The sequence below is a fragment of the Chiloscyllium punctatum genome, chromosome 15 (genome assembly GCF_047496795.1).
Source record: "Chiloscyllium punctatum isolate Juve2018m chromosome 15, sChiPun1.3, whole genome shotgun sequence".
NCBI classification, from domain to species: Eukaryota; Metazoa; Chordata; class Chondrichthyes; order Orectolobiformes; family Hemiscylliidae; genus Chiloscyllium; species Chiloscyllium punctatum.
Genome location: NC_092753.1, coordinates 71,871,788 through 71,894,713, shown reverse-complemented (window position 1 = coordinate 71,894,713; position 22,926 = coordinate 71,871,788). Strand labels below are relative to the sequence as shown.

Sequence of the window (22,926 nt, the reverse complement as noted above, 5' to 3'; positions counted from 1 at the left end):
AAGCAAGGACAGTTCACTTGGTTGGATGAGAGAGGTGAAGTATCAAAGGAGTGTGCTGTGGTCAACTTGTCAAAGGCTTCATCTAGGAAGATGAGGAATGATGATTTATTGCAGTAAAAAAAAAGGTTATTCATGGTTTTGATAAAGATAGCTTCATTACTGTGGCTGGCAATTTTATTGGAGGGTTCAAGCATTGACTTGTGGGAAAGAGAGGTAGAGATATGGGAGGGAACAGCAAGTTCTTGGATACAGAGAGGAATGGGAGATTGGAAATTGGGCTCTTGTTTGCAAGGACATTTGTAATGATGGTGGTATCAAAGAGGTGTTTTTGTATTGAGAAAGCGAAATGGTCGCAGATCTGAAGCAGATGGTGAATGGAAGTAAATAATACCTCAGAATCAGGAACCATTAAGAATATAGAGGTTGCAGGAAGAGACTTTGGCTGGTCAATAGTTTAGTCAAAATAGAATTGAGGGAACAAAAGGTTGGCCCCACAATCAACTTCAACTCATAGACAGCATTGCATGCAATGGGAGAAAGACTAGGACAAGGGCAGTGGGGAACATCTAAGCAGGTCAAATTGAGTGGATTAGCGAAGAGGAAGGAGCAGCGGCAGCTGAATGCATGATCTCAAACTTTGTGACAAAAAAAGTCCATGAGCTTCCTGGACCTTTTGGAGGTGAGGATGAAGAAGGCAGGAGAGGATGGTTTAAAATAATGTTTTTTGGTGATGAAAGGAAGTGGAGGTGTATGTTTACATTTCCAGATTATCTTTGAAGAATGCACCGTGTTAATGATGTAGAGCAGTACCTGATAATACATTGTTTGAGACAACCAGGGCTGGCATGGTTGAACTAAATAGAGCCAAATCTGGTCATACAATTTGTCTGCCATAAAAATTGAAACCTGTGTCTTTTAGACTGAAGAATGTGGAGTGGTGATACAAGCAAGGAAGAATGACTCAAATGAGAGAGAAAGTTATTGTTTTGATGGAGACAATATCAAACATAATGCAGAAGGTTTGATTTAACAACTCATTAGCTACGCAAATGTCATAAAGAATTGTGGCACAAAGATTACATTGCTAATAATTTGAAACTGTGTGACAGATGACCTGATGGAGATTTTATCTCCTCCCAGAGATGGATATAGAAACAAGCAATATTAGAAATTGCTTATCAGTGATGATCAACAATAAGAGGAGCAAGGCATATGAGAATGACAAGAACTAATTGGTGAATATGGGTTGGAGTGGTCATATGAAGGGCAGGAAGTAAAGAGGGGAAAAAAGCAATGAATCCAGAGCGTCACCAATGACATCACCAACCCAAAGAAACCTAAACATATAAATAAAAAGAAGGAATTATCAGCAATGCTTTGCCTGGAGGCCCACTGAAAATGTTAGGCAAAAGTGAGGACTGCAGATGCTGGAAACCACAATTTAGATTAGCGTGGTGCTGGAAAAGCACAGCAGGTCAGGCAGCATCCGAGGAGCAGGAAAATCGATGTTTTGGGCAAAAGTCCTTCATCATTTTATGGCAGCCCTTCACTGAAGATGTTGCCTACTAGGGTGGCGAAACATCTGGAAATGAACCTTCCAGCTCAGTGAACAAACCTACATTCAGAATTTGGAGCAGGTAGAAGAAGAATGCTGAAATCACTGAGGCAAAGAAATTACTTGCTGCCAAAGCTGAGGAAGGAAAGCAGAGCGGCTATCTTAGAGTTTTCGGGTCATACAGCATAGAAGAGGCCCTCGATCCATTGAGTCTGTGTTGACCTATCTACACCAATCCCACTGTCCAGCACTTTAGCCTATTGCTTTGAACATTCCAAGTGTTCATCCACGTATGTTTTAAAGGTTATATGGTTTCCTGCCTCTAATGCCCTTTCATGCAGAGAAATTTGATGTGATACTTGTGCTGGTAACACTGACAAAGATTTTAGGTTGGTGTCATAAATAGTTAACAAGTCTGGACCAGATGAGTAGGGAGATCGATCAGGGTGTGATCCACACTGATGCAACAGCTAGAGTTCGGTAAGTGGGGTCAATGTGTAGCCAGAGAAGGAAAAGCATCATCATCCCTCTGCCATATTACCATCCAGGCCAGGCTCGCAGTATGGATATTCACAGTGTGCTCAAGGGAGAAGGGCCTTGTTCATAAACAAACGTATATTCTGGAAAGGCATGGGAGTAATGAGGACCAAGCAGGATGAGGCAGTTAGCATTGCTGCTTAAAGGAAGATGCGATGACAGTTTCAGTGGACATTTTGGAGGATGCTGAAAGAAGGAATCTCAATAAGCTGCATTATTATTTAGGAGGGAGGAAAATCTGGGGTAGTGGCAGGTAAGCAGGAAAAAAGATGGGTGTTGAAGAATTTGGGCCTTTGAATGTAAAATAACTGAGAGAAGAGAAAAAAATGAGGTATGGTAGGGGTAAGGAAGGAAGAAGGGAAAGAGGGGAAATAAAAAGATAGACTCAGACCTAGGATGGCAGCTGTCACAATTCAGTGAAAATGAATTATTGCAAAGAAATCTATAATTATCTCAATCAATGGCATAAATTATTCTGCAGGCTGGCTTGAAATGTAACAATAATATTTAAGAAGTATTGCCCATTAGATCGATTGTTGCTTTGGTGATTTGAGCTGTTTTGCTTTGTTAAGTGAATTTCTTGACTGACTATATGAGATTTTTACAAAAATTCTGGCTGTTTATGAAAAAATCAATTTTTAACCTTTATTGATGAAATTCTATAGCTGTTCGGTGTGAAATTATTTTTTAATGTGTGAAATATTCTTAAATAAAAAATGTATTACTCCAAAGAATTGCTTTTCAAATTCACCTTGTGTCTAAAATATAAAATGATGCTTCACTTCAGCCTTTGTAAGAATGAAATTGCAATCAGTGAACAATGTCATGCTTATTTTAGTACTATTTGTAATAGTTCAGATGGAGAATGTGATTAAAATACTATTAGTGGCACTGATTCCATAATACATTCACTATCTTAACACTTCTTTGCCATTAAGTCTATTATTGATGGTGTGCTGTCATTGTGCATTTATAGGGATAATTAGGTAATATTTAACCTAAAATAGGATTGTAGAACTACTATAACAATCTCTAAGTATAGCATGTATATAGTATTGTCAAACTGATGGTGATCCTTTCTACTGCTGAACATGATGATAAATTGAATGGAATTTCTACCTGAGCAAGTAAATAACTTTTTCTCCCATTTTGCTTCAGCTGTATCACTAGTCTGAGTACCTCTTCTTTGCCTTCTATATGGATAATCATCATTGGCATTCTTTCATCTATGAAAGATGATTGATATGCAGCCAACATTAGAGGTAAAAAATGTGATGCTGGAAAAGCGCAGCAGGTCAGGCAGCATCAAAGGAACAGGAGAATCAACGTTTCGGGCATAAGCCCTTCTTCAGGAATGAGGAGGGTGTGCCAAGCAGGCTAAGATAAAAGGTAGGGAGGAGGGACTTGGGGGAGGGGCTTTGGGAATACAATAGGTGGAAGGAGGTTAAGGTGAGGGTGATAGGCCGGAGAGGGGGTGGGGGCGGAGAGGTCGGGAAGAAGATTGCAGGTCAAGAAGGTGGTGCTGAGTCTGAGGTTGGGACTGAGAAAAGGTGGGGGTATGGGAAATGAGAAAGCTGGAGAAATCTGCATTCATCCCTTGTGGTTGGAGGGTTCCTAGGCGGATGATGAGGCGCTCTTCCTTCAGGCGTCGTGTTGCCATGGTCTGGCGATGGAGGAGGCCAAGGACCTGCATGTCCTTGGCGGAGTGGGAGGGGGGATTAAAGTGTTCAGCCACGGGGCAGTTGGGTTAGTTGGTGCGGGTGTCCCAGAGGTGTTCTCTGAAACGTTCTGCAAGTAGGTGGCCTGTCTCCCCATTGTATAGGAGGCCACATCGGGTGCAGCAGATGCAGTAAATGATGTGTGTGGAGGTGCAGGTGAATTTCTGACGGATATGGAAGGATCCCTTGGGGTCTTGGAGGGAAGTGAGGGGGGAGATGTGGGTGCAAGTTTTGTATTTCTTGCGGTTGCAGGGGAAGGTGCCGGGAGTGGAGGTTGGGTTGGTGGGGGGTGTGGATCTGATGAGGGAGTCGCGGAGGGAGTGGTCTTTCCGGAACGCTGATAGGGGTGGGGAGGGAAATATATCCTTGGTGGTGGGGTCTGTTTGGAGATGGCGAAAATGACGAAGGATGATATGATGTATCTGGAGGTTGGTGGGGTGGTAGGTGAGGACCAGTGGGGTTCTGTCCTGGTGGCGATTGGAGGCGCGGGGTTCATGGGCGGAGGAGCGGAAAGTGGAGGAGATGCGGTGGATAGCATCTTCAACCACGTCTGAGGGGAAATTGCGGTCTTTGAAGAAGGGGACCGAACCAATACCGCACAACCCAGATTGCCTCCTTCTTCAAAGACCGCAATTTCCCCTCAGACGTGGTTGACGATGCTCTTCACCGCATCTCCTCCACTTCCCGCTCCTCCGCCCTTGAACCCCGCCCGTCCAATCCCCACCAGGACAGAACCCCACTGGTCCTCACCTACCACCCCACCAACCTCCAGATACATTGTATCATCCTTCATCATTTCCGCCACCTCCAAACAGACCCCACCACCAAGGATATATTTCCCTCCCCACGCCTTCTGACCTGCAATCTTCTTCCCGACCTCTCCGCCCCCTCACCCTCACCTTAACCTCCTTCCACCTATCGTATTCCCAGCGCCCCTCCCCCAAGTGCTCCCTCCCTACCTTTTATCTTAGCCTGCTTGGCACACCCTTCTCATTCCTGAAGAAGGGCTTATGCCCGAAACGTCGATTCTCCTGTTCCTTTGATGCTGCCTGACCTGCTGCGCTTTTCCAGCAACATATTTTTTAAGCTCTGATCTCCAGCATCTGCAGTCCTCACTTTCTCCTATGCAGCTAACATTTGTTTTCAGATAGGTGTTTTCATGTGACACACATTTGCTGACGGCTAAACAAGCCAATCTTTGAATGACAAATTATGTCACAAATGTTGCACATGAAACTGCCAAGTGGCATTCTGGGTTGTTTTCGGCATTGGTGTGTGTTGCCTAGCCGCTGTGGTCACTGGTCATTGTGCATAGCCATTCACTCTGACATCAGCTATTGACACACAAGTGTGCTAATCAATGTCTAGGAACTTTATTTCTCGGGTACACTCATCCTTGAAGCTTTAGTCATTCTGTGGCTCCTGTGTACATGATACTTGAATTATAACTGCATTTGTCTGAAAATGGTACATGGAATCGGCTGAGTTCCACTGTCTGTATAGAATGCATAAATACAACCGTAACATGACAACCATGACTTTGGAATGTCTCAGAACCACAAAAAAGAACTTTATAGACTTTGAGTCTCCCATTTAAAGCCTGTGCCTTTGGATAAGCTTCCTACCTCTGCCCAGATTGAGTCTGGGACATGATAATTCATGAACAGTTTTCTTTATCTGATGCCATTTGAGGCCTTTAAGTAGGTAATTAATGCCCAATTAAATGCCTTGTCCTGCCACTGGTGGCATTCACTGTGTAGTCAATCTGCCTTAATGCAGAAGTAGACAGGTTCTGCTTGAGTTCTCAACAGCACTGGTGAGATCACATATGGAACATCATACACAATACTGGCCTTCTTATATTGTTGGAGGCAGTTCATACATTTACTGGAGTGATGCATAGAATGGGTGGGTTGTGTATGAGTAACAGGTTGGATAGACAGACTTCTCTCGGGAGAATCAAGAACCACAGGTCACTCTTTAAAATAGAGATTAGGCAACATTTTATTTCCTCTGAGCATCATGAGTCTTTGAAACCCTCCTGAAGAGTTGAGGAAACGGAATCATTGAATGCTTTTAAGGCAGAGGTGGGTAGATCTTATTAAGCAAGGAAGTAAAAGTTATTGGGTTAGGCTGAATGTCTGTTTGAGTTTGCAATCAGATCAGCCGTGATCTTATTAAATGGGGAAGCAGACTCGAAGGAGCCAACTGATCTGGCATTCGGAATGGGCTGCCTTGTCAGGAGCATCCCTTGCCTTTTACCACCTGCTGTTGCTCCTCAGTGACTCCTCATTGTGACCCCCCCACCTGCCCTCCTTCAGCTTGTGGCCTGGGTTGCTTGCTGATTTTAGACCTTCAGTGGATACATTGCTTGCAGCTGCCACCACTTTCTTTGAGGTACTGATGGCAAGGAGGTGCTGTTTGTCTCTGGTGGCAGCTCAGGGATGAGTGGAAGGATTGCACATTTGTTCCTTGATCCCAAGGCAGGTATGTTGCTGACCACCTAAATGCCTGATTTTCAGTTAATATGCCGGGTCTTCCTCAAAGAAGGCAGACGTGGCTCTCGTCAGCTCTCCAGGACGTGGATGAGACCCCTGCCAACTGGGTTGAATTTCACTCTTTGTGTGGAAATGTAGTGCTGTGTTCAGCATGTTACAATTGTAGCAATGTTTCAGCAGTTTTAATTGGTTGTAAACACCTCGGGTTGTGTTGAATGCACTATATAAATGGAACTCTGCTTTTTTACTCAGTTGATATTGAAGAATAATCACCTGGAAGAGAGCACCAATGATCTTCTGGTTCCCCGGAACTATATCTCATTCACAGACAGTTCAGTGCATATAGGAGAAGAGAGATTTAGGAAGAGAAATGATTCACCAAACTTTCTCCTAAATAACATAATTGTGAAAGACAATTTAAATATATTGGGGGTATATATTCTATATGTCCTTGAAATGAATACATCTCTACTTATTTATATTTACGAAAGGTTACTGTGTTCCAATTGGCTGTAGCAATACTGTTACGCTAATTTCCTGCAGTTCATTTATAATTGAACTTGTACCCAATGTTCCCGTTGCAGTATTAGGAAGCACAGATTGAGGTATGAAGGGAACAGAGCATGCAAGAGGTACTAAGCTAGCGAAATCCTGAAGGACATAGTGGGCAGACTGCACTTCTGTTTAGCAACTTGGAAATATTTCATTACATTGTGTGCTATATAAATACATCTGTAAACACTGACGGTGAAGTGGTCACTGCACAGTTTATTTAGAAATGAAGTTCTGTTATCACACAGAGAACACCCTCCATCATGTTGCCATCATGCAGAATAGGTTGAGAATGGAACTAATCATTCAAAACCAGACACCCGTGAGGTGCTATGGACCATCAGCACAGCAAGAGTGTGTTCCATCAATTTGCAACCTCATTGCACAGGATATCCCTTGCTGAAATAGCATGTAGACAGATCAAAGTTATCCCTGACCAAAATTAAAGATCTGCAACCTTGCCACATCCAGTACTGAGTAAACAGGAAACAGAAGGAGGACATTTCATGAAAATCTCCATCCTCAATGATGACAAAACCCAATGTGTCTGTACAAAAGACAAAACTATGACCTTTTCAACTGTCTTCATCCAAACGTGTTGAGTTTTTGATCCATCTTGGCTTCTTCCTGAAGTCCCCATGATCAGATATGACAACTTTGGATCAACTTGAATTTGCATGGGTTATCAGAAAATGGTTGATGATAGTGGAGATAGCAAAAGCTATGGGTTTTGACAAGGATATGATTGAAGACACATGATCCAGAATTAGCCGTGCCCTTACCTGAGCTGTCCAGTACAGCTTCAACATTGACATTAACTGGCAACGTATTAAATTGCTCAAACATGTTCTGTCCACAGAAAGCAGGATAAATTCACACCAACCAATTATTGCCCAATCAAGCATCAGTCAAATTGATGCACAGCTGCTAGCTGAGCCAATTTTGGGTTCTACCAGGACCACTTAGCTCCAGATGTCATTACTGTTACAGTCTAGATGTGAACAAAAGTGCTGAATTCCAGAGATGAGTTTTGTGTGCTATCAAGTAACAGTAGGCCACCCAGTGTTATTAGGGTAACATTTGACCTGAGCAAGACATTAAGACCTCCGAGTAAAATTGAAATCAGTGGGAATGTGGAAAAAAAAACTGCACTGTTTGGAATCATATCAGCACAAATGAAGGTGGCTAAGTGGATGAAGGTCAATCATCTCAGTCACAGAATATTACTGTAGGACTTCCTCAATGTGAGTTCTAGGTCCAAGGCCCCAACATTTTCAGCTGCTTCAGCAATGGCTCTCCCTCCATCATAAGACTGTTCAGGACCATGCGAAATTCATCAAATAATGAAGCAGTCCTTACCCACATACAGCAACAGATGCATGCTGTGAGAGTACTGTCATTGCAGAAACTGCAGCAATTCAGGAAGGTGGCTTATTACCATTTACTGGAGGGCAGCTAGCGATAGACTTGCCTTGACTGTGCATCCACAAAAAATTCTTACTGATCTCAAAACTCAGCTAGGCAATTGACTCATTATTATCTCATTGGTGCAATGATTGGAGCCTTAGGAGAAAAAAGAATCTGAAGGCCTTTCTGAGCTATTGCTTCATAACCTAAGACAGTCTAAAGTGCTTAACAAAGCACTAATATGCTTAACTAACAGATGTGTTGAATACCATGACATTATTCAACTGTTCTGCAAATGTTCATAATTATATTGCAAATTCTTTAAATCCTTCCCTTCAGTTTTGTTTCTCTGACTAATGTTGAAGTATGATCTCTCAGGTCCTAGTTACTCTCCAAAACCCCATCCAAGAAACCACTTTTTGTGTTTTGTGCAATAGAGAGAGAGTCCCAGCTGAGCATCCATTGACCCCTGACATTCATGCACCTTTTATAGGTGTCACTACCATGGCTCAGGAATGTAAGTGCTGGCTGATCCCTACACAAATCTATCCCCATAATCCTTTAAGTTTACTTTTCTCAAATCTCGATTCAATTTTCTTCTGAAATCATTTGTTACCATTGCTTTCATTGGTGAGTTCTGGGTCATGACCATTTGTCATATAAAAATGTTCTTCTTTATAATCCCCATGCATTTCTTGGTCTAAACTTTAAATCTGTAGCTTGTCCTTATAACAATAGCTAATGGGAACAGTTTTTCCATGTCTAACTTTTTGAAAGATACCATAATCATGTATACCTTGGTCAAATTGCCCATTAATTTCCTTTGCTCCTAGTAGAAAAACCTTTGCTTCTCCAGACTAACGTAGTACCTACTTCATCACTGGCATTTCTCTGGAATATCTCCTCTGCATCTTTTCAAGAACTTTCACATCCTTCTGAAAGCAACATTGCCTGAACTGGATGAAACACTTGACTTGTGCCTTTTGTAACTGCTCTCCATAAAATCCCTGTTTTGGTACTTAAAATCTCCCATGCAAGATCACAAAAAGGTTTACTAAACACTCCCTTAAAATATATTGGTGGTTTCAAAAATCTATGCATGTGAACTTTCAGGTTTCTCCATTCCTACAAACGCCTTAGAACAGCACCATTTAGTCTATATTGCCTCTCCCTACCCCTTTTGCCAAATGCACTATATCACATCTGTCAGAAAATGTCATTCCATCAGTCTGCTCATTCTACTCCCCTATCTACATCCTGTTATAGTTATTAGGTGTTGTCCTCACTGTTTATTGCACCTCCAAGTCTAAGTTCATCAGGAAATTTTGAAATTGTACTCCGTATTCTGATATCCATGTCATTTATACACTTTTTCTGATATAAATGGTGGAGTACTGCCCCTTGGGGAACACCACAGTGTACTATGCTACAGTCTGAAAACAGCCATTTTCCACAAATTGCTGTTTTCAGTCTTAAAGTTAATCTTTTATCCAAGCTAATACTGATCCTTCTGTTATGTGCATCTCAATTATGTTAAAAGGCCTTTTAAGTAGATTTTTTAAAGACACTTTAAAAATATATATAGACAAATCTACTATACTCCCTTTATCAACTTCCTCTGTTTTAGAATCACAAAATTCAACTTATTGAACACGCTTAATCTGTTGGCTCTTCTTAGTTAACTCAAAACCTTTCCAAGTGCATGTTAAGTTCCTCCCCAATTATTGTTTCTAAAATCCAATCTACCACTTGAGTAGTAAGCACCTAGAACCTCAACTTTAAGTCAGGTTCTACTTGTTGACACATTGATATACTGTAACCATACAGGATTCCTGATGAAGGGCTTTTGCCCAAAACGTCGATTTTCCTGCTCCTCGGGTGCTGCCTGACCTGCTATGCTTTTTCAGCATCATTCTGATCTAAACTGTAACCATACAGTGTTTGCGCTTCTAGTTTGTCAACCTTATTCATCAAACATTAGGTGTTTACAATGAGGTATTATAAACCTCTAATTCCTCATAGTCCTACTTTGTCCACTCCTACCTAATGTGTTACTGCTTCCTTCTCTAATACTATCCAACACTTTTACTTTTGTTATGCATTTTTTCTTTACTTTTATATGCTGGTTCCATATGTCCCTGCCAATTGTACCCAACCACAGTAATGAACTTTCCCATGAGGACATTGATCTCATTTCTGTGGTGCAAACTATTACTTTTGAATATTGTCGCCTACCTTCAAGCCCATCCCCTTCTCCCTTTCTCTCCAGGGCTCCATCTGCTCATTGATCCTCTCCATTTCCTGCTTTAAACAGGGCATGGCATATGGAGTAATCCACAGGTTACTACCTTCTGAAGTCCTACTTTTTAACTTTTCACTATCTCCTAAAAGCATGACCATACAACCTCAGTACCTCTCTGTTTTGTCAGTATCAATGTGTACCACAATACCTGGCTCTGTTTCTTCCTCCTGCAGAATAGTCTACACCCTTTTTGTGATGTACTTTGTCTCAGCTCCAGGGAAGTAACTCAGCACACATGTTGATGCAGATGTACATGTGTACACAAATACACACCATGGAGCAGTACAGGTCCTTCGGCCCTCGATGTTGCGCTGACCTGTGAAGCCAATCCGAAGCCCATCTAATGTACACTATTCCATTTTCGCCCATTAATCTATCTAGTGACCATTTAAATGCCATTAAAGTTGGTGAGTCTACGACTGTTGCAGGCAGTGCGTTCCACACCCCTACTACTCTGAGTAAAGAAACTACCTCTGACATCTGTCCAATATCTATCACCCCTCAATTTAAAGCTATGTCCCCTCATGCTAGCCATCCGAGGATAAAGGCTGTCACTGTCCACCCTATCTAACCCTCTGATTATCTTATCTTACACGCTACAATATACTGTATATGATATAAAGGCTGAAATGTTGGATTGTCTATAAAGAATAATGAATTGATGCTAATTCTGATTTTGCTAGGAATATATCTGAATGCACCATAGTGTAATTCTCACTCAATTTCTATGTTTAAGTTTTGAAAATAGTGTTGTACTGATATAAAAGGTTTTCTGTAATTTACCTGCAATGCTACAGCTTCACTATATGTTTTGAAAACTTGAAAATGTGAACAATTCTGTGAATCCTTATTTTACTCATGAATTTTGCCTATTGTTTTATTCTCCATCCTTTGTTTTAACTTGTCAAAGAAAATTTGTTGAGCTACACATTTCCATTTCATTCTCGATCTTCAAGCAAGTTGTCCATAATGCACAAGAATAACAACAGTCACTAAAATATTTTAGGAGTTATTCCATTTCAGTTGAATGGTTAGAGAAAATTCCTAGAATATAATTAATATCATTACAGTTATATAATCCCTTCAAAGCAGGTGTTTCCTCATCTCTGTGTTTATGTAAAATATTTTCTAGTTAAGTTTCCTTTAGGGTTTTGGACAATTTAATTTGTGTAAAGTGTGGAATTAAATGGTCAATATGTGTGTGATTGAAAATGAAGGATTTAAATGGTGTGTTAAATTCCACAGTGATGCTGAAATATTGTAGCTATCAAAGGGTTAATGGTTTCATTTTAGGATCTTATTAGAAATGTGACATGTTGAGGGTTATTTTCTTTGTCTGGACCCTAAGATTAAAAGCTGCCATTATCTTGCTGGTTTTCCTCTTTAGTTTGCTGACTCTATTCACTTTTCCAGGGTTGTCTGTTCCAAATATTCACCACCCTCCAATGTTTACCTCTTTTGTTCTGACATTCATTTCAGTTCTCCCCTTATGAAGTCTATGGTTGTAGAAAGCATTTATTAAAACTCAGTCTTTTAGAATTTTAAACGCCACTGCAAATATTAAATCTTCACTCTGAAATGTAAAGATTCCTAGATTCTGTAGCATCTCTTTTTGGTACTGATGCTTGATTTAAATATCAATTTTAGTTATTTTGGATGTACTTTCATCAATTCTGCGATTCCTGCATTTTAGTACACCAGATGTTGCTTGATCTGTGTTTTTATCACCCTAATTATCAATACATGAGACATTTACTCTTTTCGTTGTACATCACAGAATTGTTACGGAACGAATGAGGCCATTCTGCTCATTAGAACTGTGCTTCCTTTGGTTTGCGTTATTTTTGTTGCAGTGCACTGTTTGAAAGTTTGTCAAAAATATCTCTAGATTCCACTCTTCTTTTTTGTTTCCTGCAGTTTAACACAATTTAACTGGATTTCTTACTGCTTAATGCCCTGTCCGATCATGCCATTTTCCTACATCCATAGAGCCATAGAGATGTACAGCATGGAAACAGACTCTTCGGTCCAGCCCATCCATGCCAACCAGATATCCCAACCCAATCTAGTCCCACCTGCCAGCGCCTGGCCCATATCCCTCCAAACCCTTCCTATTCATATACCCATCCAAATACCTCTTAAATGTTGCAACTGTACCAGCCTCCACCACATCCTCTGGCAGTCATTCCATACACGTACCACCCTCTGCATGAAAAAGTTGCCCCTTAGGTCCCTTTTATATCTTTCCCCTCTTACCCTGAACCTATGCCCTCTAGTTCTGGACTCCCCAACCCCAGGGAAAAGACGTTGTCTACTTATCCTATCCATGCCCCTCATAATTTTGTAAACCTCTATAAGGTCACCCCTCAGCCTCCGACACTCCAGGGAAAACAGCCTCAGCCTGTTCAGCCTCTCCCTGTGGCTCAGATCCTCCGACCCTGGCAACATCCTTGTAAATCTTTTCTGAACCCTTTCAAGTTTCACAACATCTTTCCGATAGGAAGGAGACCACAATTGCACGCAATATTCCAACAGTGGCCTAACCAATGTCCTGTACAGCCGCAACATGACCTCCCAACTCCTGTACTCAATACTCTGACCAATAAAGGAAAGCATACCAAACGCCTTCTTCACTATCCTATCTACCTGTGACTCCACTTTCAAGGAGCTATGAACCTGCAGTCCAAGGTCTCTTTGTTCAGCAACACTCCCTAGGACCTTACCATTAAGTGTATAAGTCCTGCTAAGATTTGCTTTCCCAAAATGCAGCATCTCGTATTTATCTGAATTAAACTCCATCTGCCACTTCTCAGCCCATTGGCCCATCTGGTCCAGATCCTGTTGTAATCTGAGGTAACCCTCTTCGCTGTCCACTACACCTCCAATTTTGGTGTCATCTGCAAACTTACTAACTGTCCCTCTTATGCTCGCATCCAAATCGTTTATGTAAATGATAAAAAGTAGAGGGTCCAGCACCGATCCTTGTGGCACTCCAGTGGTCACAGGCCTCCAGTCTGAAAAACAACCCTCCACCACCACCCTCTGTCTTCTACCTTTGAGCCAGTTCTGTATCCAAATGGCTAGTTCTCCCTGTATTCCGTGAGATCTAACCTTGCTAATCAGTCTCCCATGGGGAACCTTGTCGAACGCCTTACTGAAGTCCATATAGATCACATCTACTGCTCTGCCCTCATCAATCTTCTTTGTTACTTCATCAAAAAACTCAATCAAGTTTGTGAGGCATGATTTCCCACACACAAAGCCATGTTCCAAATACATGTACATCCTGTCCCTTAGGATTCCCTCCAACAACTTGTCCACCACTGAGGTCAGGCTCACCGGTCTATAGTTCACTGGCTTGTCGTTACCGCCCTTCTTAAACAGTGGCACCACATTTGCCAACCTCCAGTCTTTCGGCACCTCACCTGTGACTATCTATTGATACAAATATCTCAGCAAGAGGCCCAGCAATCACATCTCTAGATTCCAGAGTTCTCGGGTACACCTGATCAGGTCCTGGGGATTTATCCACCTTTAACCGTTTCAAGACATCCAGCAAAACAGAAATTGTGGAAAAACTCAGCAGGTCTGGTAGCATCTGTGGATCGAAAGCAGAGCTAACATTTTGTGACCAGTGATCCTTCTTCAGAACTGAAGACTCTTCTGAAGAAGAGTCACTGGACTCAAAACGTTAATTCTGCTTTCTCTCCACAGATGCTAAGTTGATAAAGTATGGAGCTGGAAAAAGCACAACAGGTCAAGCAGCATCAGAGGAACAGGGGAGTTGACATTTCAAGTTGGAATCTTCCACAGATGCTGCCAGGCCTGCTGAGTTTCTCCAGCAATTTGTTACTTTTTTTCTCATTTCCAGCAGTTCTTCCACATTTGGTTAACATGTTGTTTCTAACTGATTTTAATCAAACCCCTCTGTATTTGGAGCACATGTTATGTTGTTTCTAATTCCCAGTTTCATCAGCAAAATTAGATAACCTTATTTGTCCTGCCACTTGAAAAAATTCAACAACCATCGTGTGCACTTATGAAGAACCTTCGATCAACTTAGAGTACTAATACAACTCCCCTGATATTCTCTCATCATCCCAAATATTCCTAATTTCCTGTCAATGGATGTTCACTTAGGAATTCTTTTCTGATTTCAGTATATTTTTTTAAAATAAGTGCACATGAAATACACTTTATCCAAGAATTCTTGTTTGTAAAATGACTTGCAATGGTGGACATGTTTTAAATGTACCAGGTCTTCAAAATTACAAACAGAAATTGATAGTATTTGTTTATAAGCCTATCATAGAATCGCACAACATTGTGGCAGAGGAGGTCTTTTGGCCGATCATGCCTGTGTCGGCTGTGCAACGGCACATTCCTCCCTGCTCTTTCCTTGAGAGTTTTCAATCCTTTTAAATAGATAGTAACATTCAAAAGGAACTATCAAATCTGCTTTCCCCAAACTTTCAAAGCAATGTATTCCAGATGACGATTCCCCACATTAAACATATACTCAATTCTGGCTCTTTCACTCGTTAGCTCAAAACCTAGTCCTCTGGTTACTGACCCTCTTTCCAGTTCTTTATCAAAATTCTTTTTTTCTAATACCGCTTTTAATCTCCCCTTAATCTTCACTGTTCTATGAAGAAAAATTGTGATGCATTAGTATGTCCGGGTGGATGAAGTCCCTCATCTCTGGTTCTTGTAAATCTCAATCCCATCCTCTGAGTTTTGACATTCTTCTTGATGGTGAGATGGCTAGAATTAGGCATTATGCTCAGCTGAGGCCTAAGCCAGCATAGTTTTCTTATTTTTAGTAATTTGTGCCTCTAAAGAACAAAACAAGAATAAAGTTCTTGAAATTTTAAAATTGGGAAACAAAATCTCATCTTGACAGTCACAGCTGAATCATGGTCACTTGCTAGTTTTCATATCTCAAGAGAGAGGTTGTGTCCTTTCCATATTTTGTGGTGGGTATTGTTTTAAAAAATACACAGAAGGTTACAATTTACTTCAGACATTCTTTTTATTAAAATGTGACTGGAACTTTCAGCCAAAATCATCCAGATGAGCTTGCTACAAGAGACACTTTGACTGAATTGTAAGGATTGAAATTGAAATCTTTTAAAATTATTTTCTTGTTTTAGTAAACAATTGTAAACTTTATATTCAAATTCCAAAATAAATTATCTGAATTTAAGAGCAGCCATTAGAGAGACCTAGCTATAAAAGCTAAGTGGTCTTTAGACATATTTAGAATCCATTGCCTAAGTGACAATATTATTTCAATGAATAGCTGGAAAAGCGCTCTGTTTGTCCCTTGGGAACGTTTAACATTACAACTTTGTACATTTGCATGCATCTGTTACTCAAAGAGATGCTCAGTTTTAAATTGGTGCAGGAATCAAAAGCACAGGGACCAAAATTGATTGCAAACTGTTCCAACATTGAAAAATAATACTCAGGTTAGCAATGGAATGGTGAGCAGCAGGAGGCCATTGCTGCTATTTAACTAATTGTCTTAGGCACTCAATTGGGAGGGCTTCATAGTTGAAGGAGGGACGCTGAATCTGGATCCAAAAGAAGCCTAATCATTCCTGGTGAGACCTGCTCCAGGCTCCACAAGGAAAGTTTTTCTTAAAGAAGGGGAACCACTTCGCTTCTTGCTTGCTTTTCAGGTAGGCACTTTACAATGGCTTCCATCGTTAAAGTTGCTGTTAGGCCATGTTGATATTATTGGAGGAATCTGCATATTTATAGACTGTTGTCTTTTGAGGTTGGTGAATGGCATAAGATTGATCCCTCTTGCCTATTCATGAACATATGAAAAGGCAGTGTGATGTTGGTAGGTCTGTACAATGAATGGTTTAACTGTCTACCCATTTCATCTATGCTGGGCAGGCAAAGTTAAAATTATCAACAGCAAGATGTAGACAGTGAATATTTCAAAAGATAGCTATTTTTTGGATTCCTAAATTTATATTCAGTATGGACCATACTTGCTCTAAGAACTTGAATTAAAAATAAATGCAGTCTTTGCAGAGTTTGCAAATTTGTGCAGATTTTTAGTGCTTTTAATTCGTAGTTCATAAACTAGTCTAGTCGATGAAAAAGTCTAAATAGAGCCTCAGCGCAATATACTTGATATAAGTAACTGCATCCATTTCTGCAAGTTTGCATTGATAACTTCAATGGGAGATGGAGAAATGCTACATTAAACCATCAAGCATTTCCTTGATGAATGCTCTGAAACATCAAATAGATTAAAACTAGAGGATTTATCTGTAGTGTTCTTCAGCAAGAACTGACATTAGCAAAAAGACGATGTCGAAGAAATAGCACTTGTTGTAACAGCTACTGAGAATGATGAGCAATTTTGGCAGTGCTGGATATATTTTTAGTGCTCTTGTTCAAAACTAGAAGAGAGAAAAACATTGTCAGAAGAATGTTCCCAGTCAATGGACTATTTGCAGCTGATTGGCTGTAAGTGATGTCATGCTTTCAGTAGATGGTTGTAGCCTGGTTCACATTACAGTTATTTTACTAACGTTCTGGGGTCAATTAGCAATTTAATCTCAGAACATTGGTGAAGAAATTTCCAAAGTGTAACAGGGCTTTTACATAGGAGAGGAAAGTAAATATAATGCAATTGAGAGATGGGTGGGAAAACACAAATTTGGTTCCTATTATAATTGAACATGTTAAAAGCTGGGAATCATCACCTCACAAAAAAATCCTAGGTGATTTTGTCTGACATTGTAATTTGCAAGATTGAATGTTGTAATAGTTGGCAGAATGAGTTTTTGCTTACTGACTTTCTTGACTTTGTGCAGGGATTAAATTGTAATGTAAATGAGGCAAATGTGCTATTTGCCTCTTGTTGATTTGATGTATCCCAAATCTAATGATGCTGTGATTTTGTAATGAATTTGCTTCCCAACCAGATGACTGTATTTTAAATCCCCACGCTGCTTATGTGTTTTGATTTTGACAGTTATATCTTCATGGTAAGACTGCTAACGGTGTTGATTGTGATACCTACAGCCTAAAGGATGGAAAATCATGCTCCTGATTTGTCATGTTTCATTTAAAGGTATCAACACTCAGACTGTCAATGAGAATTTCCTGAAAATAACTATTTTGCCTTCCCGTTCAATAGGTTTGTTTGCAGATCAGTTTTCATGACTTTCTAAGAGATTTTATCTTAAATATTTGAATGTGTAAATCATTGCTGAAACCATTTTCTTTGATTTGGCTTGATGTTCATGTGAGCAGTCTTATTTGAGGAAAAAAGTATAATGTAACTTTGAAATAAGTCAAAAAAAAGACAAAAAAGAATTATCAGCTAGGCTTAAATCTTTTAGTTTTGCCAACTAACTTTTCTATACAGCTATGTGTGTTTCCCATATGTTCCTCCTTTGTCTCATGCTATCTTACCAGCCTTTTAAGTGTGATAATAGTATTAATAATATAATGTCTCGAACTTATTGTCATGAAATTATAAGACCTGTTATTTCAATAATACCAGGCTGCTATGACAATATCAGAAATTAAATAGCACATGAGGCAACACAAAGCTTTAGGAATCCAGTCAACTGGGATTTTAGCAAGTATTTGTTTTGGTGAAAATCCCTGGACATTGATAAATACATACTGAAGAACTGCACAATCTGGGCCAAATACCATTAAATAACACTACAGTTTGTAAAGTATTTATTGAATAAACTATTAAAAAACTTAGAAAGTTGTGTTTTAAATATTGGAATTCAAAAGCTTTGTTACTTCAGTCACTGGTTGCCTATTGAAGTTCACAACCAGACAGCAAATAAAACCTGTTCAACAAAATTGATAACAATTGGCCATTTAGTATATACTATTTAATTTTTAAAAATTAACAGTTTCATAGAAAACAATGGAGCATGATATGTATTTTTGATGAAGTTATTACTTCCCTGGTGATGAAAACTTTTAACGTCATTTGTTTACATTACATGCTTTATTGTGTGAATGTGAGGATAGTGCCACCAGGTTTCAATGGATTGATAGCCATATTGAGATTATTATATCCTTAAACCATTATGACTGGCCTGTAAATTGAATCTTTTAGAAGTTAAGATGCTGAGCTGAAGATTATGAAATGTTGATTATGTAATAATCCTTTTGACCTTAAGCTGATATTTGTGTTTTTACAATATAAATGAATATGTTTTAGTTTAGTATTTTGCTGAATTTTCTTTGTAGGTTTTGTCTTCTTTCTTAGCATAAATGATTGTTTTTATATTGCTGGACCAGATGTTTGTAATTAGAGGAATACATAGAATTACAAAAGATTGCTTGTTTATCATCTTACTTTGAATTATGTGAAGCTTTTAGCCTTTCATTAAAATTTAAGTATAAAGCAACCGTTATAATCAATGTATATTAAGATTGAAGTTAGCGTATTTGAGTAACCTTTGACTTCTTACATTGAAAATTTGACTTTTAATTGTTTAGGACATTTAGTTCAACATTTTAGAATGGCTGAATTTAGTTATTTAAAGTTACCTTCACCAGGATGTGTAATTTTTAGTTTATGTGCATTATTCCTTGTACCAATAACAGAAATATTTTAAGTGTGCAAATTCTCTGTTCGACATCATGCTTGGAGAATGGCTGCCCAGGTGAGACCTGGGGAGAAATATGCAAAAGTGCACTTTTTAACAAATAAAACTTTAAACTTAGCAGAGCAACCCATGTTACCGATCTCTGCATACTCTCCTAGGTTTCATTAAACCTATAAGGATGTACTCATATAAAAATATGACCTGATACAACATGCGCATTCATTGATGCATATATGTAGCCAAAATGTCAAAAGAAATCAAAACCTAGTCTAATATTTATTATTAGTAACTTATAATCCACAAGTAATGTATTTACTTAGAGCACGAAGAGAATGATACTAGCTTGTAACATAACCACATGGTAAATAACTTTTATTTACTTTCAGTATTAAAATAAATGTATGCCATGTTTCTTAGCTAACCTTTTCCAATTGGTCTTTATTGTAGTTTTGTAAATTCAAATGTTTTTATTGTTGGAGCTCAGTACACAAGATATTTTGGTTTCCCTTAGCTGAACCCTTATTTAATATGCCTTAAAATTATGCGGCAAGAAAATTGCAAAAATCAAAGCGAAAGTATACTCAGGACAAAACAATAAAGTCAGCGTCTGAAAATGATTCTGCTAACACCCCAGAACAGCAGATAATAAAGCTACCATGTTCAATCCTTTTCAACTGCGTATCAGATCATAAGCGTATCATAAATATGTTTTTAAAAATCCTTAATTGTATCCACCCCATTCAGCTTGAAAGAAGTTTTTGAAATTTTTTCCAAAGATTTCCAAAGCCACACTTGACTTGAGACAATCTTCAATATTTCTTATCACTACGATTGGGTGAAAAAATATCGCTTTAAAAAATGTTGTAGAAGGGCTTCCATTCTAAAAGAATTATAGTCTGTTTGTTCAGCACTATTTCTACATAGAATGGGGTCAATGGTAGAGACTACTTTAAGTTTTGGCTTGAGGCTTTAATGTCCTTTGATTTTTATGATATCTTTGCAATATGTATCTTTAATAAAGTATAAAATCAAACCACGCAACTATCTTTTGTTACTGACTTTTGCATATTAATTAATTTATAGTGCGCACTGATATGTAGTTGCTCAAGGATTGAACATAGCAGCTTTATTATCTACTGTTCTGTGGTGATATCAGAATCACTTTCAGATGCTGACTTTATTGTTTTATCCTGAGTGTACTTTCGCTTTTACTTTGGCATTTTCTTGCATAATTTTTTCCATTTTTGTGCAAAGTATAGATCAACACCAGAGAATGGAAAATTGTTAACTTGATCACTAAAATTAAACCTTGCGCTAAGCATATGCTTATTCAATGAACAGTTGAAATGTATAATTTTACGACTGTACACTGAAATGTTTTGGAAACCATGTTGCCTTCAGAAGAAGTGACTCCTATTTCTGATTTATTGTTAATCCGACTTTTCTTAGCACAGTGATACTTTTAAAACCAGTTGACACTGTGTAAACTATAGTCTTGTTAGTGTAGCCTTTGCAAGTACTGTATCTAATTAGCTGTTAAAGTACTTTTTACTCTGAAGAAATTATGTGGCACAAACTGTCCATTGTACATGCAATACTTTCTTTCCAAAATTATGAGCAATCTGAGGAATATTTTCAAATTTGTGCCACAATGACCCTATAAATGAAAAGTTTAAACACTTCAATACAAGACACATGAAAAGGCAGAGTTCCTGGCACTTTGTCTGTGTTTATGACCGTGTATTTTAAAATATATATTTTGATGCACATATATACTTATTGCAAGAAAGAAATTGGTTTTAATTCTTGGGGATAGGCTCTTTGTTGCGCAAAACTATATGAAATAAATTGCTGTTTTCTTGGAAGAGGATGATGGAACACATCTGTGTTACAAAAAGTGTTGTGGAACATATCTAACTTTTTAATTAAGAACATGCCTAAGAGTCATGACAAAAAATATTCATAGGGGAATATCAGCCTTAAGACTGAAGATATAGTTCTTGGCTAATTAGACCGTACAACATTGACAATGATACTAATGTACAAGTGATTACTTGTTTTCTGAAGTGAATTAACATTAGACTACAAGTTATGACGCTTCACAACTCAGCATAATTTTAGCAAGTGTTTAATGCAGTGTACTGAGAATTGTGCTAAACTGTTAGTGCTCACAGCATACAATACTTTACTACTTCTTGACACAAGAGAATAAAAATGCAAGGAGTCCTGTGTATTCACAGGTGAAAACTGGACCAATACGTTACTCATTAAAACACAACAAAGGACTTCGAACTAATGTTTACAACTTTCTGTAGTGAATACTATCAGTTTAATTACTTTTGAAAAGCAGTCACATGAAGAACTTTATCATACAGTGATCTATAAGTGAAGTAATTCGATATATATTTTGGATGTTTCCCACTTCCTTGAACATGTAAACTCACCCCAGCGAAGATTATGGCCCCGCCCCCAGAAACCTTTTTTCACAAATTGAATTGGTTGTAATCGGGGTTTGACTGTCGAACAAAAGTTTTTTTTTTGGCAGCTGTATTCTAATTTTACTGTAAGTTCAAGTTTAAAAGAACCCCATCTGGGAATAAAAAAAAGTTTGTCACTTTTGGCATTGTTTGTCCCCTACCTGAAGCCTGCAGTTTGTGAAGTTCCATAGCTTGTTTGTGGGAATGAGAGCACTGAGGCAATATGATGGTGCGATGCAGCCTTCCACTGATCAGCGATGTGAACATTCCGACAGTAACACCAAACAATGAGAGATGTGCTCTTTGCATCCTCTAGCCAATGGCCCATTACGTCAGATCATTGCCATATATGGTGCTCTGTTGTGCAGACCTGGAGTGTCTGACTGCAGCTCTGTGATAGCTAGGACTTAGGAAGCTTATTACTGCACTTTGGCTCCAGCTGACGTTCAGGGCTCTGTGAAATGATGTGTTTGTCTACTCAGTTCTCAGCCAAGAAGAATGTGCGGAAGGCTTTAGGTTACAGAATTTCCTACTTACCATTGACTGCGCTGTCATTACTGGAATAGTGGTTAATGGTGTTGCCGAATTTCTATAAAAGTTTTTTTTCATATGTTTATTTACGAATTTAGTACACGATTAGGAATATAGTCTAGTTTTTAAGTTCATTGTTATTAATTAAGAAGGCTGCAGCTGTGTTTAACAGCATCAAAGTTGTACTGTTGTCTCGGCTTCAAATGAGTTTCATAATTAAACAATAATATCAGAAAATATTTATACCGAATCAATTATGAAGTCTATGTGATTTCACAGAAGGCAGTGAAGTGATTTTACCTGTACAATACAAAAAGCAGAACTTTCCTTTTTAAGTTCTTTTTTGAAGTGTTCTGTCTCAAAATTAGTGAGTAAGTTTTATCTAGAAATTCCTCTGACATCATTTTAACCCACAGGCAACATGATGTTATGGTGGAAGAAATTCTGGTGTGAGCAACAGGCTAAACTTTGCACCTCTTCCAAACTTCTGTGGTTAGCTGCAGTTAAACCTATAAAAAATGGTCAGATAAAGGGACTTTGTACTAAAATCCTCAATCTTTCACTTTCCACTGAAACTACTCAGGGAGTGTACATCCATTGCTGGAATTAGAACAGTAGAATTAACAGAAAGATAGGGACAATGAGCTAAAACTTTTTAAAAACATTATGCAAAGCATAGTATGAGGGATAAATACATAGAATGGTACTGAGAGCTGGAGAAAAACCCATGCTTCCCAAAT

General features: G+C 38.9%; 2 protein-coding genes across 5 annotated transcripts in view; one reads left to right on the top strand and one right to left on the bottom strand.

Annotated features, from left to right (window-relative positions):
• The window catches only part of cmss1 (cms1 ribosomal small subunit homolog), a 367,856-nt gene that overhangs the window by 67,605 nt on the left and 277,325 nt on the right, over nt 1–22,926 (top strand). The window lies entirely within an intron of this gene.
• Nucleotides 1–22,926, bottom strand: part of filip1l (filamin A interacting protein 1-like) — a 278,663-nt gene that overhangs the window by 42,947 nt on the left and 212,790 nt on the right. The window contains exon 1 of one of the 3 annotated variants that reach the window (XM_072585431.1): nt 21,817–22,043. The exons of the other annotated variants lie outside the window; for them this stretch is intronic. Coding sequence (XP_072441532.1) covers nt 21,817–21,983 — 167 coding nt within the window. The 5' untranslated portion in view covers nt 21,984–22,043. Of the gene's footprint in view, nt 1–21,816; nt 22,044–22,926 lie in introns of those variants that run through there. 3 annotated transcript variants of the gene reach the window in all.